The following is an 18,463-nucleotide window of genomic DNA, read 5'->3' as shown; positions in this document are numbered from 1 at the left end:
CCGTCTTATCTTAAAGTTAAGGAATTAGCTGAGAGAGAGAGAGAGCCAGCCCTCTCTGTAACTTTGGGTGTTGCCTTTGTCTTCTCCTCCTCTTTGTTTCTACGCAGTGTTGTCTCTTCTTCCTTCCCGTCTCCATTAGATTTTGGAAAACGCTCTCTCTCCCTCTCTAGGTAATCTTTCTCTCTTTTTAATTGTATTTTCTTTGCTGTTTTCGTCAATTTGTGGTCTTTCTTTGGATGCTTAGTTTGCTCTCTGCCTTCAAGTTCTTTGCTCTCTTTTTTACAAATGTGCTACTGCTTTAATGCCTCAATAACTTGCTAATCCAAATCCTTACCGGCAACACCCACAATGTTGTTGCAAATTAAAGATCCCCCCCCCCAAAGATTTCCTTGCTCCTTTCTTTAACTTTCTTCGTCAATCTTAACGACTGTACGAGATTGCAGTCTTGGCTCATCCATATTTCTTTCCTTTTTAGTACATTTCTTTTGTTTGATATGCCTCTTTTAAGATGATACAATTCTCAATCTTCGTTTCATCTTTCTTCACAGATCACACGTGGTTTCTGGGAGAGTGGAAAGGCTTCTTGGAAAACTCATCTTTCTCTTTGGATGACCTGATGGCTCAGCTTGTGGAGACAGTTGGCTCAAAAGGAGTCGTCAAAAGAACTGAATTTGTCAGAATCATAACAAGGGCATTGCACTCGCTTGGTTATGAGGAGATTGGAACCCTTTTGGAGAACCAATCAGGAATACCATTGCAATCACAAGAGATTAGCTCGTTCAAGAACCAAGTGTTGGCTGGAAACTGGGATCAAAGTGTGGAAACGTTGCATGCGATCAGTCTTCTGGACGAATCAACCCTGACTTCTCAGGCATCATTCTTGATATGGGAGCAGCAGTTCCTCGAATTTCTGAGGGACGATCATATTCTTGATTCCTTAAATACTCTTAGGAAAAAAATTGCGCCTCTTGATATCAATTCTAACCGTGTTCAAGAACTTGCTTCCTGTACCATCTCTCCTCCAGAGGATCTAAACATTGAGTCAAGGCCAGAGATTCTAGAGAAACTGCATAACTTTCTTCCTCCGTCACTCATGATTCATCCAGCAAGGTTAGAAAGTATTATTGAGGAGGCTATTAGTCTGCGACGATTAAGCTGTCTGTATCACAATATTTCAGATAGAAATGTCTCTTTGTACTCGGATCATAAGTGTGGAATGAGCCGGCTTCCTTGTCAAGCAAAGCAGGTTAGAACTTAGATGTCTTCAGGGCTGATGGTCCCCTTTTCTAATTCCTTTTTGTCCTATACATATCTGTTTTTTTGGGTATCTGATTGGCCTTCAAAGAAATTTAGAGTGCTGTCATTTATTTGTTTTTGAAACTATTATTTGGAACTTACTTAACAGTTTAATTATTTAAGTTGAGAAAATTCTTTTTAATTGATCATAAATTTAAATCTTATCATCTAATTTTAATTAATAATAAAAAATTAAGCTTTTAAATTGAGATATTTTTTAATTTTTTTATGATGAAAATCAAAGCTTATAATGTAAATGATCACACTAAGGCTGATGTTCTTAAACGAGTATTACTATTAGTGTAATCTTGAACATCAGCCTTGTGTAATCTTGAACATCAGCCTTATGTAATCGTAAGTTGTTGTTGCTCTTTTCATAATTCAATGGCCTTGCATACCCTTCTCTCACCAAACATACAGATTCACAGTGTTCACATCATCACTATATTTCAACATTAAAAGTTTTATGGTATATAAAATATTTCGCTGCTTTTGTAATCCTTTATGTTTATGATAATTGCTATATATATGAATCCTTTTATGTTTATGATAATTGGACAGATTCTGCACATGCACGTTGATGAAGTCTGGTTTCTGCAATTTTCACATAACGGAAAGTATTTGGCATCATCGTCCAAGGATGAATCAGCAATCATATGGAAGGTAGTATTAATGTTTCTTTGATCTTTTTATGCTTCTTCTCAATAATATTATGCTTTCCTTGATTTGCATAGCACATGGACATTTAGGGTAATTAAGGTAAGTATGCCGTTGAAGATGATCTACGTGGTCATCTCCCGCTACATGATCCATCATCTATTCTTCTTCTTAATTCCTCATTCAGGTTACAGATGGCGGTGAAGTGTTATTTGGGCATATACTTGGTCATGAGAAACCAGTTTTGAGTGTTTCATGGAGCCCTGATGATGACCAGTTACTTACTTGTGGCGAAAGAGAGGTTATCAAACGATGGGAAGCCAATTCGGGACGGTTGCTCCATGTTTATGAGAGAGCTGATTTTGGTTTTATTTCCTGTGCGTGGTGTCCTGCTGGGTTCATACTTGCTGGTACGACTGACCAGAGCATCATCCTGTTGGATTTGGAAGGAGCGGAGCTGGATTCTTGGAAAGACTATGCACTCAGGATGTCGGAAATGGCCATAACTAATGATGGAACTAGAATCTTAAGCATATACGAAGATAGGTCGATAGCAGTGATTGACAGGGAAAAGAAGGAGATTTTGAGACTGCTTCCGCAAGAGGGTGTGATTACTTCCTTCTCGTTATCGAATGACAACAAAGTCCTTCTCGTTAATCTGCGAAACCGAGGAATCCATTTTTTGGAGTCTTCTAGAAGGTTATGAGGGCCTCATCAGCAGATATGAAGGTCGAATAAGCACACGATTTATCATCAGATCTTGTCTTGGTGGATTAGAAGAAACATTTATTGCGAGTGGGAGCGAGGATTCTCGGGTACGTACTCTGATTTTCTGTAATAATTATTCTGAGTTAAAATATTTGAGGTTCTCTTCCATGAGAAACGATGCTACTGAAGATTAATAACAGAAAATTACTTGAAACTATACCTTTTGCTCTTTAGTTTGTTGTGGTGTCGTCCATGAATTAACACAGGGCGAACACTACTTGGAATATATATATATATACAACCTGTGGTCATGTTTTGTCTCGATCATCTGTTAATATCTCCACGTGTGATATTAATTGCAGGTGTTCATATGGCATAGAGGCCAAAGGATTCCAATCATGCAACTGCAATCAGTTCATACAGGAACTGTGAACTGCGTGAGCTGGAACCCAGCAAATATTCAGATGCTGGCTTCTGCTAGTGATGATCATAAAATTGTAATATGGGGTCCTCCATCCTAGTAACGGAAGTTGAAGCTTCAGGGATATGAGAGGGATGGGTTTGGTTTTAATCAAGGAAATAAATTCTCAGCTAGCCAAGTAGATTACTGATCGGTGCTTAATTGTCTCGGTCTCAGCATTTTTGCCTTGCTTTGCTTTGTAGTTTACCATGGATTCAGCATATTTGTAATAATAAGGTTTAGCATTACTCCTTCTGTTTGATTTTTGATTGAGCTACGCAAACAGAGATTACTACAGATAGAGAGCAGCAAGCAGTCTTTTTCCAGGGGGACAGATATTACATCCGTCCTATTCCTATCCATCTCCGTTTTGTTTTCCTCCCATACCCTCTTTACTGCTGCCACTGCTACTGGCCAGTATATAATTAGTATATTTTCCCGTGTTTCATAGTATATTGTTTATAAGAAAATATATTTAAACTATATCCTAAACAGAAATTCAAGTTCATAAATTATTTATAAATAAAAAATTATTATAAAAAATCTAATTTAAAATTCAAATCATATATTCTTATTGAAATAATTCATTTTTTTTAATGTTTATGAACTTGTTATTCCTTTAATAGAAATTCTATCTTCTCTTTTTTCTCTTTTTCTTTTTTATTCTTTATATATTTTTTAATTAAACTCAATGAAAAAAAACTTTTATTTAATGGATGATCCTTTGTGATTTTTCACCAACGACAACATTATTTAGACTATAAGTGTTTAGTTTTATTACACATTTTTCATCCACAATACACATAACAAAGGAAAAGTTTATTTTTGAAAACTTGAAATAAATCACTTGGAACTCAATATTGTTTTTCAATTATTTCCTATTTGAATATAATAAATTTATAAAATAAATTACATAAACAAAAAGGAGTTTACAGTTAAATTTTACTGTATATAAATGACAAATCCTACTTGAATGAGACAATGTTTCTTTTTGTAATCCAATCATGCTTTTAAAAAAATTTAAATTTTTTATCTAAGTGTAGGTCTAACAAATCCATACCTAGGTTTGATAATCATGCCAAGCCCAAACATGGTTGTCAAATCCTAGTAACTTGGGGTTGTCAGACCAAAAGTACTCGAGCTTGGAATTGTTGCTAAACTCAAGGCTTTTGGGTCTTGAATGATTGTCAGACTTATGACACTTATGGGTGTGGCGTGGTTGTGACAACCAAGCCTAACCTAAGGCGCGAAAGTGATAGAGAAGAAGAAATGAATGAGAAGAAAAGAAAAGCCAAATATAAAAAAGATCTCTCGAAAACGAAAGCCCAAGGCGCAAAAACGTCTTGTGAAAATATAAAAAAATTGAAAGTGAAACCATATTATAATCCACAATAAAAAGATCTCTCGATCTACAATGATATTCTCACGTCATATAACTTTTTGTATAATATAATTGGATTTATTATCTTTTTTCCTGACACTGTTCATTGTATTCAGCGCATACGGGATTATCGACAACTAATGTCTGTCAGAAGTTTTTTTAGAGCTCAAGTACTCTCAACTTCTCACTTGCATTGTTTATTAGTGTTCGGTATATACAGGATTACCAACAATTAATGTATGTTGGTATTTTTTCAAGAGTTAAGGTATTGTTCACTTCTCACTTGCTTATTGTTAATGTACATCAATATTTTCTTAAGAGCCAAAGGTATTATTCACTTTTCACTTGCACTATTTGTTACTATTTTTTTATAGACGGAATCACCTACAAACTAAATTTCAATAATACTTTACAGACAAATACACCGATGAACAAATTAAAATATTAATTTTTAATTTTCTGACAATAAAGACGTCAATTATACTTTATCGTCAGCAAAGACATCAATGATATGTGGCGGGTTTCTAAATTTTTTTTATTAAATTGAAAATTCCAATAAGACTTTATAGATAGATACATTGATATAAAAATTATAATATTAATTTTTGATTTTCTGACAATAAAAATGCTTGTAATACTTGGCATGTTTATAAATTTTTTTGATTAAATTGTAGATTTGAACTAAACTTTACAGACATATATATAGATAAAAAAAAAAATTAATATTTAATTTACTAGTGAAAAATTTTTGATAAAAAAATTCTAAATTAAAAGACTAAAATCCTTAAAATTAGAACATATGGGTGCATCTCTTCTTCTTTTTTTCTCTGTAGCTTCTCTTCTTCTCTCAAATCTTCATTTTTCTTGTTCGTCTCTCTCTGTTTCTCTCTCTTGTTCTCTCCTCAACCCATTGTCTTCTCTTTTCTTCTTCTTCACGCGTATATATGTCTTCTCGTCTCTTCTTCTCCTCTTATTCTCTTGTTATTTAATGATTTGTTTGAATTTTTTTTCTCATTAAAATTCTTTTTTTGTGTGTTTCTTTTTTTCATTTTTATATTTTTTTCTGTTATTAATAATTGTATAAATGTTAGTGGAAATTTTTTAATCTTTTTTTTTTTATTTTTTTTATAAATAATTGTATAAAATATTGATGGAAAATTTTTAATTCTTTTTAATTTTCTCTACTGTTAATAATTGTGTAAATATATTGAAATTTATTTTAATTTTTATATTATTTAATGATTGTATATAGATTGTTTGGATTTTTTTAATTTTTTGTTATTTAATGATTGTATATCGATTTTTGATTTTTTTTAAATTTGTAACCTTTTATGTTCTTTAATGATTGTTTATAGATTATTTAAAATTTGTTTTTAGTTTTTTTTTTTATTGATATGGTTATTTAATTGAGTTATTGGTGTTGACAAACTTGATTTCATGAAGAATAAAAATTATTTAAAAATAATAATAATAAATAAAATAGTTAAGATATCTTAATATTTAACATTAATTTATTTTCTTCTTGTTTTTTCTTTTGAAATAAGTAAACAAGAGTGCACAAATACAACAAGTAAGATTATATATATATATATATATATATATATTTTTTTTTTTATCATCAGTATTATTTTCAGTAAATAGAGAAAACGATATGTTTTACTTCTAGGAGTAGCTAAATCCACGTGTTATTGATATGCCCACGTTGCAGACTGCCACTGGTCAGATGACGAAGCAGAATATGCCATCAGCATCATTATTTCAACTTTAATAATCAACCACCGAAATTTTCTTTTAATTAATATACCAATCTCAAAGAAAAAAGAAGATGTTGATCCCCCAACTATCACTTGATTCTCAATTAGATCACAAAGAAAAACATTTCCAGGGGGATCCTTATGTTTTAAGTTACCCAATTAACCCTCATATTAAATATTTTCCTTTAAAATCATAAAAAGCAAGGACTTATTGTCCTAATAAAAAGAATTATTTTTGTCCAGGGACCTAGTCGAGATTTATGTATAGTTGGGTGACAAATAAGTTTTTTTATAATAAAAAAAGAAAAAAGAAAGTTGAAAAATGAGAGGATCTTTCTTTCCATCCAAATTGTTACTCTCTCTCTCTCTCTCTCTCTCTCTCTCGGATTGGAGTTTTGACGAAATATAGTGGTAATTTTTTAAAATATTTTTTTATTTGAAAATATTTTAAATATAATATATATTTTTTTAAAAAATTACTTTTAATATAAATATATAAAAAATAAAAAACTAAAAAATATTAATTCAAAACAAAAAATATCAAATTTAAATAAAAAAACAGCTTAAAACTTACTTCCAAATAGCAAATACCCTCTTACTGTATAGAAAGTAGGGAAGAGAAAAGAGTATATTTATATTATATATATATGCAGTAGTTTTCTCTCCATCCCTCTCTTTGTTGGCGAAAGAAGAGAAAAGTCTGATTTAACTTGCAGAGAGACGAGAGACAGAGGCTATAGAAAATCGAAGGCTTCCGTTAATGGCAGTTACCTTTCCGTAAAAAGGTACCGTACTCTGTCCTTTCCGCTCTATCCTTGTATTCTTTCTTTATTATACTTAAATAAATAGATCTCTCTCCCTGTCCGAGATCGAAACGCAGTGCAGCGCCTGTGCTCGGAATTTTAATTATGTTGCCGAAATTGTAAGTAGATCTTTTTGAAAAGTCCACTCACCAAATGCCAAAGACTTTTTTTTGGGTTCAGATCTTACCTAGAATTTTTAGTTTTGCATGTTAAAATGCTAAACCCATTCTTAACCTTAATCTTAATCTTACTCTCACTCACTCTCGTTGTTATTTTGTGCCATAATCTAATCTAATTTATGATCATAGGAAAGGATTGGATTTGCTCAGTGCTGTTTTCATTTCATGTTCTGATTCACAAAATTGCCACATGCATCGCACTTTTGAGTGATTTCCCTATAAGCTTACTCTTATGCCTTTAGTGTTTTTTAGAGGATATAATGTGGAATGTGGAAACTGCACTGCGTGGTATCATTCATAATTTTTTTCTCCAGGAAGTTGATTTGGTGCTGAAGAGCTGCCAGCTGGGAAGGAGCTTTTAGTTACTGAATTAATTAATCTAGAGGATTAAAAAGGTGAGGAGTCCTTTGATTTTACAAATTCAATTGCTGCTCAGGGGGTGATCATTTGAGCTTTTAGACGAACCTATCCTTCAAGATTCAGCGTCCTGGTTCAGGGGGCGACTTGCCCCAAGGCAGCGAGGACATCCATTTTCCTGTAGCTCGAAGGGTAAATTCATCTCATAAAATGATGATCGATGACGATGTTGAGACTGGTGATTTGGGGCCTTACCAAGAAAGGCCAAGGATTTTCCCCAACATGCGAAGCAAACCCTATAATCCATTGGTGCGAAGCCTAATGCTCAATCTCTTATTTGATGACAATTGTTGTTGTTTTGTTGTGAGAGGATTATATAGCATAAATATGCATGTCCGCATGAGCGAGCATTAGTATCTATTTGGGTGTGGCCTACTTTTTTCAAAGAGGATTTTTCAGTTATTTTGCGCTGTGATGATTTATGATTCTTTTAAATTTAAATCCTTAGTAGAACAACATTGCTTTTCTTTACATGATTTTGATGCTTGTACTAAATCAATTGTTTTTTGTGCAGATTTTTCGAGTGTTTAAGCGGATAAATGTTCGTGTTCTATTTATACTTCTGCTATTGGGTTTTGGAGGAATCTTTTACGTTGGAGCACGTACATCTCCAATCATTGTGTTTGTCTTCACAGTTTGTATCTTCAGCTTCATTTTATCTATATATCTTACCAAATGGGTACTCTCAAAGGATGAGGGACCTCCTGAAATGGTTCAGGTATATCATCTCTCTTGAATTTAGCTAGAAATGTCAATTCCACTGTGTGCATATAGTCAGTGTTTCTCGTTTTTATGTATTGGCTTCATGTCTTGATATCATTAACTTGCTTTCTAGATATCAGATGCAATACGTGATGGAGCAGAAGGCTTCTTTAGGACCCAGTATAGTACTATTTCTAAGATGGCGCTGTTACTGGCGCTGGTGATCCTCTGTATATATCTGTTCCGCAGTACAACACCTCAACAAGAATCTTCTGGCCTTGGAAGGTGATTACATATGTCAAAGTTTGCTGTGAGGCGTTAGTTCCATGTTTTTGTCACATGGTGACAAGTGACCAGTTTTTGTGGTTATAACCTTCTGGTACAGGTCAACATCTGCTTATATCACTGTCGCTGCATTCCTTTTGGGGGCTTTGTGTTCGGGTATTGCAGGTTATGTTGGGATGTGGGTATCGGTACGTGCAAATGTTAGAGTTTCCAGTGCTGCAAGACGGTCAGCTAGAGAGGCATTGCAGGTTGTTCCTTTTACAATCCTTTGTCTTCTGATTGATTGGTGATTTGTATCTTGACTGGAAAATATATTATGCAGATAGCTGTTCGTGCTGGCGGTTTCTCTGCTTTGGTGGTGGTTGGCATGGCTGTGATTGGCATAGCCATCCTTTATGCTACATTTTATGTTTGGTTGGGCGTGGATTCCCCTGGTTCAATGAAAGTCACTGATTGTATGTAACGATACCTTCTTCCTAAGTAATTGCTATGACTTTAGCAAATGGAAGTGATTTCACCTTTTTAAATGTTTTTTGTGAAAACTGAACTTTGCTGTTTGTGTCTCATACAACTAAGTTGACAGTGTTTCATGTTGTTCTCTCCCAGTGCCTCTTCTTCTTGTGGGATATGGATTTGGAGCTTCATTTGTTGCACTGTTTGCTCAGTTGGGTGGTGGAATATTCACAAAAGCTGCTGATGTTGGGGCTGATCTTGTTGGAAAAGTGGAGCAGGGAATACCCGAGGATGATCCTAGAAATCCTGCAGTGATTGCAGATTTGGTAAATACCCTTACATCTTGTAGCTTCCTTATTTGAAGAAGTATGCGTTAGCTCTGCTGCTTGGTTTTGGCTTTCAGCTTAATGTATATAATTTGGGCAAAGCGTGCATGAAAGCTCAAATTAATAATAAGTACCACATAAATATCTTCTTCTTGTTAATGATTTATACGGTTTTTCCTTGACTGCGTTCTGTTTTCTTGGGTCATGATGTATACTGCGTATCAGTCCAAACCTCCTCTGTAACTAATAAATTGTTGCATGAAAGGTTGGAGACAATGTGGGTGATTGTGCTGCTCGAGGTGCTGATCTTTTTGAAAGTATTGCAGCTGAAATAATCAGTGCCATGATACTTGGGGGAACCATGGCGCAACGTTGCAAAATTGCGGGCAAGTATCTTTACAAATAAAATTCTTACAGTTTCTTCACAAGCATGTCACTGGTATTGTCCAGGAATGAAATTTACAGAAGTATGAAACTCATAATGTTTTCATTGGTAATATGGTTAAATGATTCTGAGGGTTATAGTCACATGCTCGGCTAACTGGGTTTTATATCCGCATTATACTTAATGAGAGTGTATTAGCATTATCAAAGCCTTTGTTGTGTGATGACATGCCTACTTTTGCGAGGCTTTACTTACTCTGGAATTCATTTATGCTTCTTGTTTAAGTCAAGCCATTACGGTTCTTTTGTAACTCACATTCATTTTTTGTGCAGATCCATCTGGCTTCATCTTGTTTCCTCTTGTTGTTCATTCATTTGACCTTGTCATATCTTCCGTTGGAATTCTTTCAATTAGGGGTACTCGTGATTCTAGTGCAAAGTCTCCCATGGAGGACCCAATGGCAATCCTTCAGAAAGGATACTCTATTACAATATTTCTGGCAGTTCTTACATTTGTTGCGGTAAAGATAAATCTTTAAAATTAGATGTGGCCGTGTTCTACTTAACTATTAATCTGCTTTTGCTAGTGTTTCATCAAGCACTGAAAGCCTGCACTTTCTGTTTTTGATCTCTGTGTGAGTTATGCGATATGATTTTGCTTGTGTTTCATGCATTGCATATGCTACTTTGCAGTCTACCTATTGGATGCTTTATACAGAACAAGCACCTTCAGCATGGGTTCACTTTGCGTTGTGTGGATTGGTTGGAATCATCACAGCTTATTTTTTTGTCTGGATCACCAAGTACTATACTGACTACAAGCATGGGCCTGTACGCGCATTGGCTCTTGCTAGCTCCACCGGTCATGGGACTAACATAATTGCAGGAGTTAGTCTGGGCCTTGAAGCAACAGCTCTTCCTGTTCTTGTCATTAGTGTATCTATAGTTTCAGCTTTTTGGCTGGGTAACACCTCAGGACTGATGGATGAGGCTGGAAACCCAACTGGTGGGCTGTTTGGTACAGCTGTGGCCACAATGGGAATGCTCAGCACTGCTGCCTATGTGCTTACTATGGATATGTTTGGCCCTATTGCTGACAATGCTGGTGGAATTGTAGAAATGAGTCAGCAGGTAACTCTTGATCATCGTCTTCATTGAAAATTGTCAATCAAGGAATGAAATTCTTCATTTGAATAAACGTTGTATAAAAATACATGACATGCAGCCTGAAAGTGTTCGGGAGATTACTGATGTTCTCGATGCTGTTGGGAACACTACAAAAGCTACAACCAAAGGATTTGCCATCGGATCTGCAGCACTGGCATCCTTCCTTCTGTTTAGTGCTTATATGGATGAGGTTGCTACATTTGCTCGTGAACCTTTCACACAGGTAAACCTATTTACACTTGCATTTTACCATGTTCTGTCTTCATGCTTCAACTCTGAATCTTAGCTTTGCACTTTCATTTGACTGTCAGGTTGATATTGCCATTCCAGAAGTTTTTGTTGGTGGGTTATTGGGTTCAATGCTTATTTTCTTATTCAGTGCATGGGCCTGCTCCGCAGTAGGCCGAACTGCTCAGGAGGTTGTTAAAGAAGTAAGAAGGCAATTTATTGAGAGGCCAGGTATCATGGTGAGTATATGTTCCTGCACTAGTTTCTTCTATTATGCTTTGGTGTTGTTATGATCTTTTTTAAAATGCTTGTGACAGGACTACAAGGAGAAACCAGATTATGGTCGCTGTGTTGCTATTGTCGCAGCTGCATCTCTGAGAGAGATGATAAAACCTGGTGCCTTGGCTATTATATCTCCTATGGTGGTTGGTAGGTTAATTGCTTGCCATTTGATTTCGTTTCTTTCATTGATCTCTTCTGAGGATTTAGTGAAGTTTGCTTGACATCCGTATTGTTTGCAGGTGTTGTGTTTCGGATCCTGGGGTACTACACAGGACAATCTCTACTCGGGGCTAAAGTTGTTGCTGCCATGCTGATGTTTGCAACGGTTTCTGGTATTCTCATGGCTCTTTTCCTGAACACGGCAGGTGGTGCATGGGATAATGCAAAGAAGTACATCGAGACGGGTGCATATGGAGGCAAAGGGAGTGATTGTCATAAAGCAGCAGTTACTGGAGATACGTAAGTATTGCTATCATTGTCTGATCGTGTCTGAAAACTGGGAAACCTTCTCTTTCCCAAATTATTCAAGAGTCGGGAATAAGTAAAGCCATGGATAGAAATCAATGGTTGCCATTTTTATTTCTGAATCCAGTGAGTTAATTATAATTAAACTGTGGCATTTGTTTTGCATTTGCAGTGTGGGTGACCCATTCAAAGATACTGCTGGACCTTCAATCCATGTCCTCATAAAAATGTTGGCGACAATAACGCTTGTGATGGCACCAGTGTTTCTGTGAGAGTTGTTGATATCTTTTGCGGTTCAATCAGAAGAACATACAAATGCAGCAAGTACCTAGCAGCAGCCATCACCATGGAGTGGTTAGATATTTTTTGCAAATAGACTGATGATGTATATCAAGGGTGCCCTCGTGATTAGCGACAATGGATTCTTTTTCCTGTTTCTTAACCTTCTGAATAAGAGGTGAGATATGTTAACAGAGAGTGCACGTTTTAAGCTCCAAGCAAATACGACAATTTGTTGTTTGTGTTTTTGGGTTTGATTCGGGTACTCACATCCATATATACAGATGATCATTAACTGCTAATTAAGGATTTTTCACTAGTGTTCTTGGGGAGGGCGAATAGCTGCCCTGCCGCCTTCTTACCGGAGAGAGGGAACCTTGTGGCTGGTTGTTGATTGGATGACAGGTAGGGCTCAGTGCAGATGCGATTCCAATTAAAGACTCTATTATTAATTGTATTCAATGCTTGCAAATTGAAACACACGAGTATCAAAATGACACCTGGGGAGGGCCTTGTCACGGGAATTACCGTTTGAGTTCTTTGGTTCAAGACAAAACACGCAAGAGTTTGAGACGGATTATGGCCCTTTACCTCCTACAAGATTTATTCTTAAAACAGGAGGCGGAGGTGGCCTGTTCTTTTTCTCTATTACCAATGCAATCGTGATAGTTTAGTATATAATCATACCTTCAGCTTTAAATTTATTTGGTCGTTTTTATTCTGTACGTGTTTTAGAGCCAATTTGATCACTCATCCATCATGCATTGGAGGCTGGTGGCACGATTCAAATCATAATAATACTGAATTTGAAAATAAGAAATATAAGAAAGTTATCCTCTGTGAATCAAATCATAATCAATGCAACACGGGCCTTGGATCTAAGCTCTGATCCAATCACCTCCACAAAGCCCAAAACCCAATAATATATATTTATATATTCCATCTCTCCTCTATCGGTCCTTTCTCAAAAAATGAAAAGAACCACCATTCCTTATCCCTCGCCTTTCCAATAAAAAAACTCAATTTTAGGGTTTTATCACATCATCTAAGCAAGGGTAATAGGAAGACAAGGAAAGGTTTTTCTCCACTCTTCAAAATCCCAAACGAAAGATAAAGAACTCGATGAAAATGGAACAGCCAGCAACACCAAATATTACCCCGTCAAAAGACAACAGCAGCATCAAAGGCACAAAGAAAAAGCCTCCGACTCCACAAGAGCTGATATCCCATTACCAATCTCAAGGCCTTGACTCTCAAGAAGCATCCATCAAGGTCATCGAAGATCTCCAGAATGTGCTTTTTAGGGTCATAGCTTCTAACAGCAGGGGCAAGAAGGACAAGCTGGTGGGTGAGGCTTCCAGGAAGATTGACACGGTTAACACAAGAGTGGCTGTTGTTGATATGAAGTTGGACTTAAAGCCTGGGTATGCTGAGACTTTTGCTATTGGGGTTGCTTCTGCTTCTGCTTTTAGAGGTGTTGAGACTGTTTGGCCTCATGTTGTTGGGGGTATTGCTCAGATTTGGAATGCTGTTAGGACTGTCACTAAACCTCCCTCTTCTTCTTCTTGATCATTTCTACTCAGTACTAGTATTCACCAATTTTATTTATTGAATTGATGAATTTCTGTTGTATTGATAGTACAAGGGCTGTTTCTACTCTATTTCTGAGAGGGAAAAAGAACAGAATTTTGGTGGCATTTGGATTGATTTTATTTTATTTTATTTGAGCTTGCAGTTGTAGTCTTTTGTAATTTGTGATTTACCTTTTCTTTTTTCTTCGTTGGACTATTGTTTTTGCTACAAAGTTAAACAGGAAGGTTGCATGTTGGAATTTTGCTTTTATTGAGCCCTGCTTAAATTGTTTGTTTCTGATGGTAATTATGGATGCTGCCATGTATGTGGCTGTGCAAGGTTCGTTTCTTGAATTTGTTTTGGGGTGAAGATCATTTTTTTAGTCTTTGTATATTCGAGCAGAGGAGGAGCAGTGATAAAATATGGCATGCTCGTTTTCTATGATTGTTTTCCGTTTTACAATGGACATGTACCTGGTATGGGTAGTCATATAACCTGTTTCATCTGCTAATGGTATCTCTATATCTTGGGACCCAGAGTTTGCTGCTGGAAACCACTTCCCCAGAATTCAGTGAAGCTCAATACAGGAGTAGCTGTCCTTAACAAAGATTGGGTATTGGTTTGGTTGATATTGTATGGAATGAGGGGGGAGGGGGAGTTTATTTTGCGAGTGTCTAAACCTTTGAGCAATAAATATCCTGCAGAGGCAGCTGCGTATGGCGTGAGTCTGGCTGCAGAGAGTTTGGACGCAGAAGACATTCTTTCAAGTGGCCAATGTTTTGATTGTTTCAGTCGTCCCCGAGATGTACTGATGAAGAAGTTGCCCGTGCCTGAGTAAATTGGCAGCTAGTTTAATCCCTCAAACGTGATTCCTCTCTTACCTTTTCATGCAATCCATGTGCAGTTTCAGCCCGCATATAATTTCCATCAGAGTTTTCATGACAGCAACTTTACATGGAATCTGAATTCTGCAACTACATTTTTCTAGGTTGGAAAATCCGAGGTCGTGTTTCTACTATTTTATTTTTGGACGTGTTCTCTAATAGCAATGGTCTTGCCGCCTGATAGAATCTTTAATTCAGAGCAAATCTCTAGAAGGGGCTAACTAGTTTCATCGTAATTTCCTTCAGTAGTTTCCCTTAATGGACCATTGCCCTGTGCGCAGTGGCGGAGCTGGAAATATATAATAGAAAGAGTCAAAACTCAAGATCTAATTTATTATTAGAAAATTTATCTATTTAAATTAAAAATATATTATATTATTTTATATTTAAACATTAAAAATATAAAAATTTAAAATATTTTGCAGGCCCGGGTCTGCCCGCCTCCCCCGGGTTCCGCCCCTAACTGTGGGGAAGCTATAGAACAATTTTTTTTTAGGACACAACTCAGCAAAAAGCTCTTCTCTATGGGCAAGTATGCAACATAATCCAAAGTTAGGAAGCTTGTCAATTGCACCTAAATTTGGCTTTAGAAATTTATATAACGGATGCATGTAAGAACCAGGAAATGACTAAGAAGCTTGTTTGCCGGGACCGAAAGGAAAACTCCCCTGTCGATTCTATCATCAATTTCCTCGAAACTACTTGCAAGACTTGACTTTGAGCAAACAACATGCGTGCCCCGAAGCATTCTTATTACATATGGGAGACTGTCTAGGGAGAAAACAGGTATGTGCTGATCCACTTCAATCTGTTCTTGCTGAAGTCGACTCCTCAAATTACTTCTCTTGATCTATGCCCAATTTCCAGTTCTTATCAGCTTATGTTATATTAGTCTCGTACGCCGATATCTGATCCATGTTCTTGCAGCAAAACATTTCAATGGATCGAAACCTGTCTTCTGGGCCATCTGGAAGAACAGGGCAGGCAATAATGATCATGGATGAAAAGGATATCATGATCGAAATACTTCATCGACTACCCTTAAAGTCGTTGTTGATATCCAAATGCGTGTGCAGATTGTGGAACCATCTCATCTCAGATCCTATATTCATATCCAATTATTCGCGTAGAAACCCACAACATCATGTCTCTGGTTTCTTCTTACAAAAATTCTTGTTTCTTGAACAGTACTCGAAACTTGAGTTCATTACATGTGAAGGACAGGATGATGCTGCTCCTGAGCCATCTCTTTGTTTCATTGAAGATGATCAAGGTGTTTGTATACAACATTCCTGCAATGGCCTTCTTCTATGCAGCAGTTTTCGATGCCACGAAGATGATAGGAAGTACTACATCTGTAAACCCACCACTAAGCAATATCACCAACTGCCTAAACCTGGATGCAAGACTGTGTTTGGCATTAACATAGCATATGATCCTACCATATCACCCCATTACAAAATCATATGCGTATGTGACTCCAACGCGATTAAGATTTATGATTCAGCCATAGGATCATGGAGAGTCTCAGGAAATCATCAAGTTTCCCCCCATGTTTTGTTATTCAAACGAGGTGTCTTTCTGAACCGTGCATTGCATTGGATTAGCAGAGGAGCCTTGGCACTTCGATTTGATATTGAACTAGAGCGTATGCTCACAATGCCAATGCCTCCAATCCCTGAGGGGCGGTCAGAAAGGAGATTGGGATATTTCGGTGAATCGGGAGGGCATCTATGTCTCATTGAGATAAATGGTCCTATAACTACTTGCTTTGATGTGATGAGGATGGAGAGTGACTATTCAGGCTGGTCGGTGAGGTACCGTGTTGATCTTTCTAGAATAGCGTCTTCCTTTCCATCAATGGTGAGGAACAATGTGCAGGGCATCCATCGTTACTTGTTCTCTATACTGCATCTAGCTGACAGATCACAAGTAGGAGAAGATGAATCATCCATGTGGCTGCATATTCCAGGCACATTCATCTCCTACAACCTTAAAGACGGAAAATGGAGCAAGCTTCAAAGTATTTTATATCAAATAAACAAGATTGAAGAAGGTATGGGATTATGGCATTCATGGGAGGGAGTCCATCCATATACCAATACTCTTTGTTACTTTTGATTTGTCTTTAATCACTTTCATAAACGACTACTCAGTAAGTCTAATTTCTAGCTAGTTTCATTACTTGATTTGATATGCTACACACGCACGCACACAGAGATTAATCAACTTTTGATTTGATCATGGTAATTGACTGTGTTCATCCCATGTTGTTCCACTTTCTGGAATTTCTTGTCGCTATTGTTCCATTTATGGCAAATAATAAACAGTAGAAGCTTTCTTTCACGTGTGATTGCTCTGTTGCTCTGTATAGATATACATATATATCATCAATGTGCAACAACAAGAGTGTGAAATCCACAGGTCTCCATTTTAGTGATCAATACGGCCGGCGGTAAGAACATGAAAGCCCCACAAATGCATCGAATTTGGCAGGTCTGCAACATCCACCACCAAAAAAAAAAAAAAGACACAATCATGATAAATAAATAAATATCAAATTAAATTACGAAACAAACCGACAGCAGCTGGTGCGTTTTCCTAGCCCACCAGGAAACTGCATGTTTTCCTACTAATTAATTTACATCAATATTTAACAAAGCCATGTAGGACATATCATCAATTGCAGACTTACATTAATATATAGCACCTTCATGTGGTTTAATCTATTTACTTAGAAATTACATATTTTACTTATGGAAGATATGTGTGCGTGTTTTAATTATTTACCAGGCTTATAAAAGAAAGAGAAAAGGACCCCATCAATAAATATCAGTCAGCACATTGACTTTAATTGCATAAATTTTCTTTTTCTGCTTTTAAGTTTTATATTCTTTCCATGAGAATTCAAACTGAACATTGAAAAAATTAAAGAAATAAATAATTTTAACAATACCAACCTCCACTGGACTGGAACCCATAATCTTCCACGGAATTTTCAAGAAGGGCTACAAAGATTGGGAGCTACAAAAGAAAAAAGAAGATGAAGAAGACGACATGAGTCTTTTTCATCAGAGTTTGATATTATGGAGGGTGTGAATGAATGACCAGGCCCAAACATGTCGGCCCTGGCAGAAACTGGATTTCCGGTCTTGGGCTGTAAGAAAAGCCCATTATGATCAGCCTACATGAGAGGCCCGTCCGTTATTTTTTATTTGGGGACAACACCCCCGTGTCCGGTCCAAGGAGGAGGCCATAGGCGTGCAACAGTACCGAAGACAAGAATGAATGCTCCTAGTTGTGTTCAAAATGAATGGCATGAATGACATGTGAGATTTCTTTTGATTCTTGAATGAATCTTTAAAACTGTTATTTCTTTGCATGTGAATGTTTTAACATGCTTCCTGCTCAACAAGAAAGATTATTAACTTGTTATTATTCACTGACTCTCTTCTTAATTATAATTTATTTAACATTCTTCTCCAAATGGCATGATCATATCTAATTAGAGAATATGTTTAGGCTCTTAATATTTCAAGAAACAGACGGACTTGCGCACTTTGTATTGATTTGCCAGAGAGAAGATCAATGTTTGCATGCCACAACAACTCCAATCTGTATGTGCGTACGTGTCGTCTATCATATATAGAAAATTCTATAGAAAGGCATTTGAGCAGTCGAAAATGGTGGAGGTTCCGCCATAACCGAGGAAGCTTTCAAAATAGGCGCGTGGTGGAACATACATTAATGTTTTTGGATTTTCAGATTCTTTCACCACATC

The 18,463-nt window shown here is 36.5% G+C and overlaps 4 protein-coding genes across 4 annotated transcripts; all 4 read left to right on the top strand.

Annotated features, from left to right (window-relative positions):
• Window positions 1–37: 37 nt before the first annotated feature.
• Window positions 38–3,444, top strand: LOC118060216 (WD repeat-containing protein 26 homolog). Its single transcript, XM_035073411.2, has 5 exons — window positions 38–170; window positions 549–1,246; window positions 1,858–1,959; window positions 2,141–2,768; window positions 3,024–3,444. The coding sequence occupies exons 2-4, from the start codon at window positions 617–619 to the stop codon at window positions 2,657–2,659; spliced, it is 1,251 nt and encodes a 416-aa protein (XP_034929302.1). The 5' UTR covers window positions 38–170; window positions 549–616; the 3' UTR covers window positions 2,660–2,768; window positions 3,024–3,444.
• A 3,429-nt stretch (window positions 3,445–6,873) lies between these two features.
• On the top strand, window positions 6,874–12,481 carry LOC118060211 (pyrophosphate-energized membrane proton pump 2). The gene is made up of 15 exons (XM_035073404.2): window positions 6,874–7,041; window positions 7,553–7,904; window positions 8,170–8,373; window positions 8,491–8,642; window positions 8,743–8,890; window positions 8,965–9,097; window positions 9,249–9,421; window positions 9,687–9,807; window positions 10,139–10,326; window positions 10,499–10,936; window positions 11,031–11,195; window positions 11,284–11,439; window positions 11,518–11,629; window positions 11,722–11,941; window positions 12,120–12,481. The coding sequence occupies exons 2-15, from the start codon at window positions 7,806–7,808 to the stop codon at window positions 12,217–12,219; spliced, it is 2,409 nt and encodes an 802-aa protein (XP_034929295.1). The 5' UTR covers window positions 6,874–7,041; window positions 7,553–7,805; the 3' UTR covers window positions 12,220–12,481.
• A 687-nt stretch (window positions 12,482–13,168) lies between these two features.
• Window positions 13,169–14,068, top strand: LOC118060213 (uncharacterized). The gene has a single exon (XM_035073406.2). It carries the CDS (start codon window positions 13,349–13,351, stop codon window positions 13,793–13,795), a length of 447 nt encoding a protein of 148 aa, XP_034929297.1. The 5' UTR covers window positions 13,169–13,348; the 3' UTR covers window positions 13,796–14,068.
• Window positions 14,069–14,222: 154 nt separating this feature from the next.
• On the top strand, window positions 14,223–17,028 carry LOC118060212 (F-box protein At5g07610). The gene is made up of 2 exons (XM_073411845.1): window positions 14,223–15,468; window positions 15,610–17,028. Exons 1-2 carry the CDS (start codon window positions 15,442–15,444, stop codon window positions 16,801–16,803), a joined length of 1,221 nt encoding a protein of 406 aa, XP_073267946.1. The 5' UTR covers window positions 14,223–15,441; the 3' UTR covers window positions 16,804–17,028.
• Window positions 17,029–18,463: the final 1,435 nt, after the last annotated feature.

The sequence above is a fragment of the Populus alba genome, chromosome 10 (assembly GCF_005239225.2).
Source record: "Populus alba chromosome 10, ASM523922v2, whole genome shotgun sequence".
NCBI lineage: Eukaryota > Viridiplantae > Streptophyta > Magnoliopsida > Malpighiales > Salicaceae > Populus > Populus alba.
This window is presented reverse-complemented; position numbering and strand designations above follow the sequence as displayed.